General features: G+C 37.3%; 2 protein-coding genes across 5 annotated transcripts in view; one reads left to right on the forward strand and one right to left on the reverse strand.

Annotated features, from left to right (window-relative positions):
• Positions 1-9,922, reverse strand: part of LOC139694941 (obg-like ATPase 1) — a 30,125-nt gene extending 20,203 nt beyond the window's left edge. The window contains exons 1-5 of one of the 2 annotated variants that reach the window (XM_071593459.1): positions 9,826-9,922; positions 4,715-4,907; positions 4,074-4,134; positions 2,084-2,211; positions 347-522 (exon numbers count right to left, since the gene is read on the reverse strand). In XM_071593459.1, coding sequence (XP_071449560.1) covers positions 347-522; positions 2,084-2,211; positions 4,074-4,134; positions 4,715-4,898 — 549 coding nt within the window. In that variant the 5' untranslated portion in view covers positions 4,899-4,907; positions 9,826-9,922. Of the gene's footprint in view, positions 1-346; positions 523-2,083; positions 2,212-4,073; positions 4,135-4,714; positions 4,908-7,574; positions 7,593-9,825 lie in introns of those variants that run through there. The other variant, XM_071593460.1, reaches the window with a different exon arrangement.
• A 1,082-nt stretch (positions 9,923-11,004) lies between these two features.
• Positions 11,005-13,519, forward strand: part of Sara (Smad anchor for receptor activation) — a 64,933-nt gene continuing 62,418 nt past the window's right edge. For all 3 annotated transcript variants that reach the window (XM_071593695.1, XM_071593696.1, XM_071593697.1), the window contains exons 1-2: positions 11,005-11,139; positions 11,454-11,539. In XM_071593695.1, the coding sequence (XP_071449796.1) occupies positions 11,482-11,539 (58 nt within the window). In that variant the 5' untranslated portion in view covers positions 11,005-11,139; positions 11,454-11,481. The remainder of the gene's footprint in view (positions 11,140-11,453; positions 11,540-13,519) is intronic.

The raw sequence follows: 13,519 nt of genomic DNA on the forward strand, positions 1-13,519 counted from the left end.
TTTTGAGAAGTTTACACCCAATATCAAAGCTCCATCTATATTTTACAAGGCGCTATTATCATTTTTCGTAAATTAGCCTTTTCTTGGTAACAGGTGACTGAGTCAGGAAGGAACTCCCAAGTCAGGCCATTGTATTTCTGTGTCCTTGATGAGATCAAAGCATTTTCTTCACCTTTAAAGTGTTGTTACATATATGAATTCCAATGTATAACAGGCTAATTATCAATAAAACTTATTATTATTGGAAACAATAATTGACCAGCCAGCTTTAAAGGAAAACACAAAAGCTGACAGTTCAATGACAGGACTGGAAGAGAAAGAGGAACGCCTGAATGGGCAAACGTACGTATTCTGGCTTCATCTTTTTGTCTCCACCTCTCAGGACGGTTCGTTCCATCTTGTCAATGACCTGCAGCAGCACTTCCTCATCCTTCAGGCGAAGCTCCTCTGAGATGGTCGACAGGTCTCGAATGGGGTCCACCTCACCATCCACGTGCACAACGTCAACATCATCAAATGCCCCTGGAAAATGAGAACCAACACACACACATGGGAGAGAGTGAGCCAGAGTCCTTAATTTGCCTGACTATGGCTCAACCTTTCTTATTATTACAACACCGCACTTCATTAGGTTTAATACTATATCTCACGCAACATTTAATGCTTTTGATGAAAATATCATTATTTACAGAGAAGAAATTAACGATAGAGACCTCTTGAAACTTCAATGTGATTTAAAAGGTATTTAGCAATGGTGCACCATATGATTACATAAGGAAAAATGAATAGCGATTCTTTTTTAAAGAAGAGTAGAAAGAAAGGTCTGCATTTAAACACTATTGGGGAGAGTGAGCATTTTACCTTGCAAAATATGAGCTTTGGAAAAATATTTTTAGTATAATAAAAATAAGAGGAGAAATATATACGAGGTCTGTTAAAATATTATAGCAAATTTTGAATTTTCGTGGGTTGTGTATATTAGATTCTTGATTTTCTTGTGGCATTAAGTTGGCACTTATGCCTCTCACTTACGCCAAAAAGTTAGGCCACTTTGTATTTTCAATTAATTGTGGGCAGCTGTTTTGCTTGTCGTGTTTTGGCCTATCTTTGATTTTTGCCTGTTCCAAAAATGGATCAAAAAATCTGTATCAAATTTTGTGCGAAAAACAAAATTAAGTGCGCAGACACATTCTGAATGTTGACTGTGGCATATGGAGAAGCTACCTTGGACCAAAGCAACGTATATCGGTGGTACGAAATGTTCTCAGAGAGCCGAGAAGATGTGAACGACGCAGGGTGTGTCGTACGCCTGAGCACGTCAGCAACAGACGAAAACATTGATGAAGTGAAGAAAATAGTACTTGTCAATTGTTGCATCACCATAAGAGAAGTTGCTGAGGACCTAAGCATATCGATTGGCTAATGCCATTCGATTTTAACTGAGGATTTTGGCATGACATGGGTCACCGCAAAATTTGTACCAAAATAGCTCAATTTCAACTAAAAACTGCAACGCATTAACATTGCTAATGAGGTGTTGGACTCTGTCCGCAGCGACCAAAATATGTTCCAGAGGATCATAACTGGTGATGAATCTTGTGTTTATGGTTATGATACGGAAACTAAAGCTCAATCATCCCTATGGAAGCTACAGCATGAGCCAAGGCTGAAAAAACCACCCCAAATTCGGTCAAATGTGAGTTTTGCTTACAGTTTTCTTTGATTGCAGGGGCGTGGTGCATCATGAGTTCTTGCCACAGGGTAGAACGGTAAATAAGGAAAATTACCTGCAATTTATGCGCAAACGCCCTGATTTGTGGAAGAACAAAAATTGGCTTCTGCACCATGCAAACGCCCCTGCTCACACATCATTACTTGTGTGCAAATTTTTGGCCAAAAATAATGCAATAATGATGCGGCAACCACCGTATTCCCCAAATCTGGCCCCCAGTGACTTTTTCTTGTTCCCGAAACTGAGAGGGCCCATGAAGGGACGATGCTACACTACGATTGATGAGATTAAGACTGCATTGAAGGAGGAGCTGAACAATATTAAAAGAGTGTGGGAATGGTGTTAACTTACGGCATAGGTGGAAGATGGCATCGCAGGCCTTGATATGAGACAAGAAGGCATTGCCGAGCCCCTGTCCCTCCGAGGCACCCTTTACTAGACCAGCTATGTCGACGACAGTCAGAAAGGCAGGCACTTTGCTGGGGAAACAAAAAAAAATGAGCTGGGAAGGCTGTTCTCATCAAATCAGAAGCCACATCAACACAAGGCATCTCAAAGGGACACAATTTTCACACTCCACACACATGGCCTGGGCTCAATCAATTTTTGATAATGCCCCTCACCCACTTTGAGATTTGAATGTTTATTATCTCAACACAGTAAAAGATTGAAATTTCATGATTTGCTAATTTGCCAGGATGGGTTTCCACGTGAAACATGTGTAAGTATGATATTAAGGTGTATTTTGCCAAGAATTGGCAGCTAGTGACAAATGATATGACAGTCACACATGCAACTGAGATAATTAACTAGATGAGGGAGTGAAACTGGCTACCAGTTGTTTTTGAACAAATTTGTCTCCTGGATAAAGAGTGTCATGTTAGGTGACGATAAGAAATTTAGGAGTGCTCAGTCTTCTTAAAAAGGCAGAATACACAATGAATAAATTTGATAAACTAAGGAAACATGGCATTCACTGCTGTGATCAAATAGGGAGGGGATGCCACAAGACGGAGTTGAAGGAATTTGGAACCCCAGTTTGGAAACCATGCTCTTCAACTAAAATTGGCTTGACTGAGATGGCATGGAAGGATAAAAGTGATCCATACCAGCAGACAGACATGCACCATCAAACAGGAGGAGGAGACTTGTGTAATGCACATGAAAATGCTGAATATTCAGCCATTATGCAGGTTTATAACAGGTATTTGGACAACAGATGCCGTAGAAGTTCAAAATTTTAATGTTAATGGAATATGGGTAAAAAGGCACATAGAAGAAAGGTGAATTGAATTTTTCACAAAGAAATTTGGTAGGTCATTGATAATTTCACTTATTATGTATTGCACAATTAGCAAAATTATGTAGTCCCAGAGTTTGCATAATAATGCTGGGATAGCAGGAGATATAGATTTAATGGGACGGTGAACTCCATTAAAATCCTAATACCATTTCCGACATTATGTTGCTTTCACCTCCAAAATACTTCTAATGCTTGGTTATTTCATGAAGTTAAGATTATTCTTCCTGCGTGTGATCAAATGGTGGTGAACTCCCATTTCCTCTCCAAATATCTCATTTGAAAATTTCCCAACACTCTATAATTGAAGAAGAAATTTGATTTCCCATTAATATACCTATCACCCAAACTGCCATTTATGAGGTTTTATAATTCAAATTTGAAAAAGCTACGAAGGTAATAATAATGATAGCACAAGGATAATATATTACTTTGGCCTTAAAAATATGCAAATACACAGTTAATTTAATAAGTCTTTTAAAAATATAAAAACATTACTTTAGGAAGATTTTTTATTTTTCAGCATAATCTCCTTTGATTTTCTAGTTATGTTACGGGTCTAAGTAAATTGTGGCAAATAACCTTATATCATAAACACACTAAACACCCTTCCTCTGATTGGATGGGTATTTTGAGAAGCTCCAGGCTCTGACTCTCTTCATGTATCCTCCACACAAAGGTTTTCCACATCACCTCAAAAGTCCAATTTTGACAAGTGTGAGAAGTATTCATCCCCCTTAAGAAATACTAAAAATCCACATAAGAATTAATGGAGCAATTTCTTCACCTAATCCATTATAGACATCTACTATTCTTATAAACAGGTAAATATATGTGAATACCTACAGAAAACCTTAAAATTTGGCATAGGGCATTTTATATATGTGCTAACTTGTGCAATGTTGTGGGTATAATTCATCACACAATACTGCATTTTAGAAATTACATTGTAAACTTTGACACTTTAGTGAATAGAGAACATTGAGAGCCTTGTATATATTCAAGAGCAAGCAAGTTTTGTATAATATCATAGCTAGTCACCTGGCTGGCTTGTAGTAATTGCAGAGGTAATCAAATCGCTCATCTGGCACAGGTACCCTACGTAAAGAAGAGAGAAAAGTATGGTTGGTCAACATTTACTATTTAGTTTACACACAAAGAATTAGTTAATACACTAAGAATTAGTTCACACACAAATGAGCATTTGGGACCCATCATAAAAACAAACACCGATTCAGGCATTAGCCAAAATATCCATGCAGAGGGCCTTCATAGTGACATAAGAAGAAGAATTACAAAAGGCAAAGAAGTTTTCATGAGAAGGAAGGAATTGAATCCGGAGAGATTGAGTAAGGATGTTAGGAAAGGCTCGTCAAAACTTTGATATGGAGCATGGTTTTGTAATGCGCAGGAACAAGGTCGTTAAAGCAGGATGATAGGCTTTTGAAATGTGGGTGTCGAGAAGGATGGCGAAGGTGAAGTGGATAAAAAGGAAAAAAATGAGAATTAATGAAGGGCTTAACAGCAGTTTTGGAAGTTAGGTTGCATTTTGTCAGGAGAGGCAAAATTTTTCAAATAATTTTCTGACATTATTTGAGCTGAAGGCAGCTTAAAAACCTTAAGAACCAAGGCCAAACAGCCCCAACATGACAGAGTCAACAGTGCAAGAGGGAGATACTTATTTTCATTAGGGTCAATAGTACAGAATGGGAAGTTCTCTGCAGCTGCTTGGCTTTTGGTCAGCACATTGAAGAAGGTTGACTTGCCAACGTTCGGTACTCCCACAATCCCCACCTTCAAATTGGTGCCTACTCGACCAATCAGAGCATGCTTCTCACCCTCTGATGCATCCTTCTTAGGTGCCATGTCGTGTCACTGCAGGAAAGTAAGAGGATCAGGATAAAACCAAACATATAAGCATAGGCCCACTGTGTACATCTGACTATGATGAAGCTATGCATTTATCTCTTTTAAGAGAGGGGCTTCACCTCCTATGTGAAACACTCCAATTATGAGCACTGAATTCCTCTACCCTGCATTTGAAGTAAGCATTAAATGCTGCACATCATGAATAGAAATACAAAATAAGTTTGTTTTTGACATAACTTAACAAGAGAATATACATTTAAATTCTATATGATTACCATATTTCCCGGCCCATCAGATGCATCTATTTACCGCAAATATTGCCCTATATCAATCTGTGTTTAATAGACCAGGGCTACCTTCTGTCTTTTGTTCCAACCCTTCATCCAATCTGAGATATCATGGGTGACCCTACCAAACATAGACGCAATATCGAGTGGAACCTTGCTTAATCAGCTCCTCAAATGGCAAGTATTTCATTGGAGAGGGGAATTTTTGGAATGTTCCCCCACCTGCTACTTTAGTTAGTGTTTAGCACTCGTTTTGCTAGCATCTTAATGATCTAGTGATCACATATTTTTCCTAAGTTGTGTTCAGGCATATTATTTGATTTTTTTAGGCATAGTTTAAAATATGTCCCCAACAACAATGCCACAAGATGACAGCCAAGAAATTGTATTTAAAGAATCATTACCATGGAGAAAATATGTATTAAAATTTCTGAAAAGGGGGAATACTGTTGAAGATACCATTATTTAAAGAATCATTACCATGGAGAAGAAATGTATTACAATTTCTGAAAAGGGGGAATACTGTTGAAGATACCATTAGTATGGAAGGAGAATATATCCTTAGGCCTAACACTGACACTGCATGGACAAAAGAATATCAGGCACCATGGATGTTGATACATCATAGAGAAGAGTATACAGAATAATTAACCAATATACATTGCAGTCCTTGATCTGGAGAAAGCCTTTAACAAAATGGACAGGAATATGATGCTACATATCCTAAAGGAAATTGGAATGAACTGCAATAGCAGGAGATTGATACATGCTCTATGTAGAGAGCAGGCAGCAGTGATAAGATGTGGTGGAAACAGGAAAGAAACAGTAGCAAGAAATAAGGAATCGAGTAAGGCTGATCATCAATGCCCTTGATATTTAACATGCATATTAAGGAGGCACTTAATAAGACCAAGGAGAAGATGAGAGGTGGTGTACAAATTTAAGGAGAAAGGATGAGCATAATTATTGGATAAGAAAGGTCAACTTTCAGAAAATTAAGAAGACCATACATGGATGCTAGCCATTTCAGTTATGACTAAGGCAAGACACACTGGAACAAGTGGAAAACTTTGCTTTTTTAGGAGCATGATCACTTGTGATGGAAGAACAAGAGGGATATATTTAGCAGACTAGGAATAGTGAAGAAGGCTTCCCATCAGAGAAGCGACATCTAATGGCCAACAGTACTAGCACTGACAAAATGAAGTGATTCTCTTAGAATTACTAAGAGAGTCTACTTTTCTATAGATGTGCGACTTGGATGATAGGAATAGCAGAGCAAAAAAATTGAGGCGATAGAAGTGCTGTCCCATAGAAGAAAACTGAAAATGACTTATAGGCAAAGAGTAATATATGAAGGAATTCTTCAAATAAAGGGTTAAGAGCGAAGCCTATGGAGGACAATTATGAAAGAGGGATATTAATTGGGCACATCCTGAGGCATGATAAGTTTATAATTGAAGGAAACAAGTAGATGGAGAATAACAGAGGAAAGGCTAGGATGAACTACAAGAAGCAGATCATGGAAAATGTTGGCAAAAGGAGCTAGGTGAGAACGAAGTGATGGGCAGATTAGAACAGGATAGTCAGAAGAGCTGCTAAAAAAGAATTCTAAGATTGATAATTCTTGATTATGTAAATAATACAAATGATGTTCGTTCTCCCCGTAAATAATACAAATGATGTTAATAAATACCCTACCCCTCAGCCCAACTGCAACATCAATTAAAAATGACTGAAGCAAGCAAGCCCTCCTTGAACTGCTTACATTCCCCTGAGGCCCAGTCCAGTGGTTCATTGACACCCCTAAAACCACGAGGTGCCACTTTCCCCTATCATCCCTTCCTGGATTGTGTATAAGAGTTAAATCTATATGTCCTGTCACTAAAAGAAGCAACTCTTAAACGAAACTTGGTTGTGAAATGGCACATATTATTTAACCCTATTACAATCATGGAGTTCAACAAATTAGAGCCTGAGACAGTTTCTATTACGAGGAAATTTAATAAGACAGAGTAACTTTCTATTTTTAAATGAATACCAGACTTTTATTGACTGTGCTTATTCCGAGAGGGAGTTTTGTATGTCTGTATACAAATTCACCTAATAGTTTGCTTGAGAATAATAATTTCAAAATTGATAATTACCGTAATTAATTCAATTTGAGAGATCTATAAATAATTACAAGCAAATTGATTTTTAGGTCAACTTCACAAAGTACTGTTTATGCTATTTGACCTTTTTTTTAGTGTAATTTGCATTCATATGTCACCATAGTTTCACATATTAATTGCAAACAAAATTGGCTTTCATACTAAAAACAAGACAGGGAAAGACAGAGGAGTAAGGTTGTACAGGGTATAATAGTTAAGTCACAATATATTACCATTTTTTCACCCTTAGGATGGAAATTCTATAAGTTAGAGCTTAGACAGTCAGCTTCCTTGGGGTTGTATTGATATGGCTGCTGAGGTCCGCAGAGATGAAAGGATATCAATGAGAAAGCAACTAAAAAGAAGGGAAGCTCAAGGGTGCAATATGACCTCACAAATATATGGTATGCAACAGATGTTCACTGAAGTCTTTATTTGCCAACAACAGATTAAGACAGAGAGAGAGAGAAAAAGTAAGAAGGGCGGACAAATGCATATCAACTCGGTTCTGATATAAAGTTTGATTCCATAAACATTCCATGGTCAGGGGTAAAATACCACATGAAAGCGCACCCATAGTATTCAATATGGATAAGAATATTCACCATTCTACCATTCAGATATTATCGATTAATGATAAAAATATTTGTTCAATTAAAATGAATGGGTTTCTTACATATTACATTCTCAATGATTATATGATCTCCTCAAACTGATTTCAACAAACTCCAGCCGATATTTGTGCAATACTATATGAATTAAACAAGATATTATATACATTATTAAGATAGAAAGAAAGACTCGTACTTTTCCACAGATTTTATTATACGGTACAACGCGTTTCACCGACTTGCGGCATCATCAGGTACAAATTTGCAAAACAGACAAATGGACGCTCTCGAGCAATTAGAGATTAGAAGGCACTTGGTGAACCCCAACACGACACTTTGTAATGAGCAATTATTCCCATACCCCTCCCCACTCCTCTCCGAGAAATTAGCCTGGAAATGGTCAAAACAATCCATCAACGCACCTGCGAGCCCCCACCCCCCTCAAATCCTTCCAACCCTCCCCGCCCCCACTCTGTCCTGAGGGTATATATGCTTGCTCTGTCTGTTTTGCAAATTTGTACCTGATGATGCCGCAAGTCGGTGAAACGCGTTGTACCGTATAATAAAATCTGTGGAAAAGTACGAGTCTTTCTTTCTATCTTAATAATGGATATTAATTACTTCCACGAAGTGAAGCCTGAAACAATAGAAGATATTATAAAATTATTGCCGAAATGGATAAGATGTTACACGGTTTTTCACTAGGGCAATACACATATGCTATTAACAATGAATTTTCATAAAGAGTAAAAAATGACACCATTTATGTAAGATTGTGCATCTAAACATCAACGTGAAAGCAGAATAAATAACTCGTAGACAACAGGGTTTTTGAGTGGCTCACATGTGGTGGAGGTCTCGGAGGGTGACATTAAGAGAGTCCGAAGATGCTACATGTACTTTGATTAATTCAACAGGGCATGCATAATTATATTATTCTGTTAAGCACTGGAATCGAGGCCAATAATCCTTGCGGGATTCGTGACGGTACATGCCTTTGGATCTAAATATGCTAACTGTAATGCCTGCTAAACCGATTTCCAACCAAATAAAAAACGCGGGAGCAACCCAAAAACCCTGGTGTCATCCCTATAATACCGCGGAAGTCTTCGTAATAAATATATTGGTTGGTTCTTATGAGCTTCATGTATTCCATTATCAATTTATTTTGAACAAGTTACAATTTGATTAAAATGGAAGGAATATGTGAATGTGATCAACACAAATCAACAGCGATCCCTGATATTATTGAATAGTTGCAAATTTAAACTAACATTTGAAAACATCCTTTCCACAATTTCTCTGAAAAACTACGAGACCATGTATTTAGTAACTGCATATCAAGATTTATTCCCCATGGGTCAATCATAACGGTCGCTCGAAAGGCAGGAAAAAATTATGGGTATTATCTCGACACCGGAGATATTTATTGCGGCGCTATCATAACACCATACACATTAGGTTTTTCTCTTTGTGTCAATCATATGATTTTTATTCTGTCCACGTCATATTTTGTCCAGGCAAATGGACTTCCACAGATTGAACACATTTTCCGAGTTATTTCACCGGCAACCAACACTTAGCAAACACAAGAAATTTCCGTTTTTCGCACCGCAAGGCTTTAAAAACACTTCATGTGCAGTGGAAAATTAATGATGGTTTAACTTTCTAAATCAAGCAAGAAAAACAACAACAGCATATATTCAATTTAAAAAGAGATGCTAATGTAACAAATTGCCAGGTTAGGCCGTACATCTGCAAACCTCACTGAGCTTTCACCGTCATTGAATCTCCATGGCACGCAATCAAGACAATTTTTTTTGTTTAGATATCATCACACACATTTAAATTTCAATGCTCCGCGTTAACTTACCAATAAAAATACGGTACACGTGAGGAGTTTCAGACGAGATCTAGTGCCTCTGCGGATTTCATCAGTCAGAAATTTTATCTCTAGGTATTCACGGTCCTTGTTATTTCCGATCTTCACGTGTTATTCATGTTCCTACCATAGTCCAATCTTATCTTCACTATTAGTACTTCATGAGTACAATAATAGCGCTCTATATCAGTAGGCCTTAGTGCAACAAGCTATTTACCTGAAGACCACCTTGACCTGAAAGCATTGAGGCGATTTTCTGATGCAAAACTATTATAAACTTTAATTTATTTTTTTAGGAAATAGCTCAGGGTATATCCCAGTTTCAATATTCTGTAGTTTGTGCCGTTAGAATGCCCATAGCAGGTTCTACAAGTGGTTTGCACGCCTGCGGCCATGGCGTGAAAGCCGATGCCTATGGAATGAGTAGTAATCATAGGTAGAAATCATGACTCTCACTGCGAACTTACGCATTTGTTGTTAATGCGTGAGTTATTTAAAATAATTAGGAATGTTCAGCCCCTTTGGTCTCTACCATAGGTATACACTACAAAAATCGGCAACAAGGTGATCATGCTATATCGCAGAGCTTGACAGTTATATAGTCATGTCGTAAATGAACATTTTTGTGATTAATTCTATGGAGACTGATCTAATCTGATGAAGAAGTGAAAACTTGTGCTAATCTCTTTCTGCTTTCATTGACGAAAGCGGCAAACTATAAAAATAAACGAACTTAATTCTTTTCTGCGTCAATCAGTTCGAATAATATAGCTTAATCTTTAGCAAAAATAAAATGAATAATTATCAAATTTTTGATTCAATTAAAAATGGTAATACATAAAAAGAGATAAGATTAATAATAATTACGTATCTCATCCTAAATGTTTTACAATAACGAAAAGGATATTTTATATTAAATATATTTTTATATGGGTGTATGTCTTTGGAACAAGACAATTATTTTTCTAATATTTGAACACAATAGCGACCAAAGTTCAAAGGCATGGAATGGTTTCCAGAAGGCTTCGTTTATGGCTCCCCTTGAGCCTAAACGATGGTAGCGACATTTTCGTATGTGTGTAAAGTATTTCAAAAACTTCTTTTTAAGATATATGTTTCCGGATCCAGTCGGTAGATTGCTACAGTCATGGCTGATGTGTGAAGAAGGTGATGTCGTTTGATCGTACTTGTTAGCTGTCCAAATATTTTCTTCAGAATTATTATATAATGCTGCTAATAAAGTGCCACATTAGGTGAAAGGTTTTTACACTATACTATCAGATTTTTCCTCATTGGGATGGCAAGGTAAGTGAAAATATGAATTAGTCCGAGTGACGTATGACCGTAAGGTGTTACAGAGGGCCGATTATCTAATTTTTTTACTTATTTCATCGAAATATTGAAGTAGCAGTCCACTTACATGTACCTGTAGCTACTTTGTCGTAGTCAATATTTGAGACACCATATTTTTCATTCCGTCAGCTCTGATGAACGCGATTGCTGGTTCTATTTGATGATAGTATTTCTCAGAATTATTACAAAGCCAGTATTAAGATCAAGAACGCGATGTAATATTACTTGAGCTCTGGCGGCGCGTAGTAATTGTTACTTCCTTTCAGTGCGAGGATGAAAATCTGACACTCGGCCATGGAGAAATTTGCTGTAGACTTGGACAAAGTGCTTGACGATTTTGAACTCAACGAAGGTAAGTTTATCAACAAACTATTAAGCTTAGTATTAACCTCTTTATGATTGGGATTTTAAGAAATTTTTTTACTGATTAACGATCGAATAATTAAAATAATATGTAAGGTTTTTGTGAAATGTCTTGCTAGTGGCAACCATTCAGTGGAATACACTGAAGGATTTTCTTCGTAATAGTCCTGTGATAATAACGATAATTGGATAAGGACTCGTGCCCCATGCTAGCCAAAATATGGCTTTTGCCAATTGTATGAGTTGACATCGCATTCGGAATGAATTTTGACATAAGGGTGGTGGCAGCAGCGGTTGATTAAACATTGGAAGTAATGTAAAGGTGATTTTGCGAGAAAATGATCCAGTGGACGCATATAATGTTTAATTAATTAGTTTTACAATAAGCGGACTATGTGAAAAAAGGGCGGAAAATACCAAGCAGGAACATTGATGTTTAATTTGACGTGAATTGAGGCTCGTTAGCTAGATGAAGAAGGGCAAGAGGTGCCTATTATATGAACACAGAAGCGGTGGATCTAAAGAGAATGTTGTGGAAAGTCGGGCCACGAACTGGAATCGTCCAAGTGGTGCTTTACCCTGAGCAGCGATTCTCATTTTAACACACTCAATTTTATTTAAGAATTCAATAACGAACTATTCAGCCGTTCTCAAATATGAGGTAACAAGGTAATTACGAGTTAAGTCATTCGAGTGAAGGGATTGGGTATTGGAAATCTGATAAAATAGACACTCGTGATCTAAAAAATCTTTATTGTGAATATACTACGTTTAATGTCACGCAAGACATATTCATCTGATTTTGTTCATACTTATATAACCCCAAAGTGGAAGTATTTAAAATTGACAACTTTGCATTTGACAAATCTGCCTCGACTTCATTGCCTAATAATGTGGTTTTTTTTGTCCAATATTAGGTTATTGGTGTTGTGTCTATACAAGCCACCCCAGTGGTTTGAAACTTCTAGTCTACCAACTGCTTTTAAGTCCTAGCATTGGAGGAATTTGTGCTCAGGCCTTGCAGTTTCCTCCTCTTCTTTATAATAATCTTTGTGTGGCCCATTTTTCGACCTGAATAGTCTCTTAAAAATTATATAAACTTAATAAATATACAAATGTGAAGCATAGGGAATTAACAAGTGCATCATTTATTACCATCTGCAGATACTTTGTAAAAATTAACAAGGAGCTGTAGCTTTGAGAAATGGGCTTATTTTACGTACATGGAAATGTTTGGAAAATACTGAAATTTACATCTTAGCGATTGACTGGGAAATTAGTATTAATAGACTTGAAGATAGATTGAAAACTGCATCCCAAGCCCTTAAGGCATTTGAAATACATTCATTACATTTGGGTGTTACATACATATTGAAGTGCATGCATATGACATGAAGTGCCTTGTCTGTAGAGATAATTGGGAGGGAAGGTTGGGGGAGGCAGAGGCAAATAGGAGATTAGGCTGAGGGGAGAGAGAGAGAGAGTTGGGCTTGAAAGATCTCTTTGGGGAAAGGAAGTTTGTGTTGTTAAAGGATGAAGTTGACCTCTCCTCAGATTCAAATGCTGGTGTTTTCATGGGAAGTGAAGATCAAAAATCTTTCTCCCATACCGCCACCCGATTTGCAGGTATGAAGAAGCATCTCTAGGGTATGTTTGCCCACAGATCCATCACCTGGTTGGGATTTTCCAGTCAGCAATCTGAGGGGAGGGCCAATCTCGGAATAGGGGAGTTTCGCCCAAGTATGTGAATTTCTCTTATCTGTGGATTGGCAACAAATTCATTTGATTCTAAGGGGTTTTTTGAAAGATGTATACTTAGAGACTGGTATCAATGAGACATTTCAATGGATGGGTTGATCCCAGTAGAACACCCATAGTGTATATCTTTTGTTCATGTAACTGGTGCAAACTAGCAATAGCCATCTGCTTACATAAATTGTATTACCAACCTGCCGAAAGTAATGCTTTC

This window comes from Hetaerina americana, unplaced genomic scaffold (assembly GCF_022747635.1).
Source record: "Hetaerina americana unplaced genomic scaffold, ioHetAmer1.1.p SCAF_6, whole genome shotgun sequence".
NCBI lineage: Eukaryota > Metazoa > Arthropoda > Insecta > Odonata > Calopterygidae > Hetaerina > Hetaerina americana.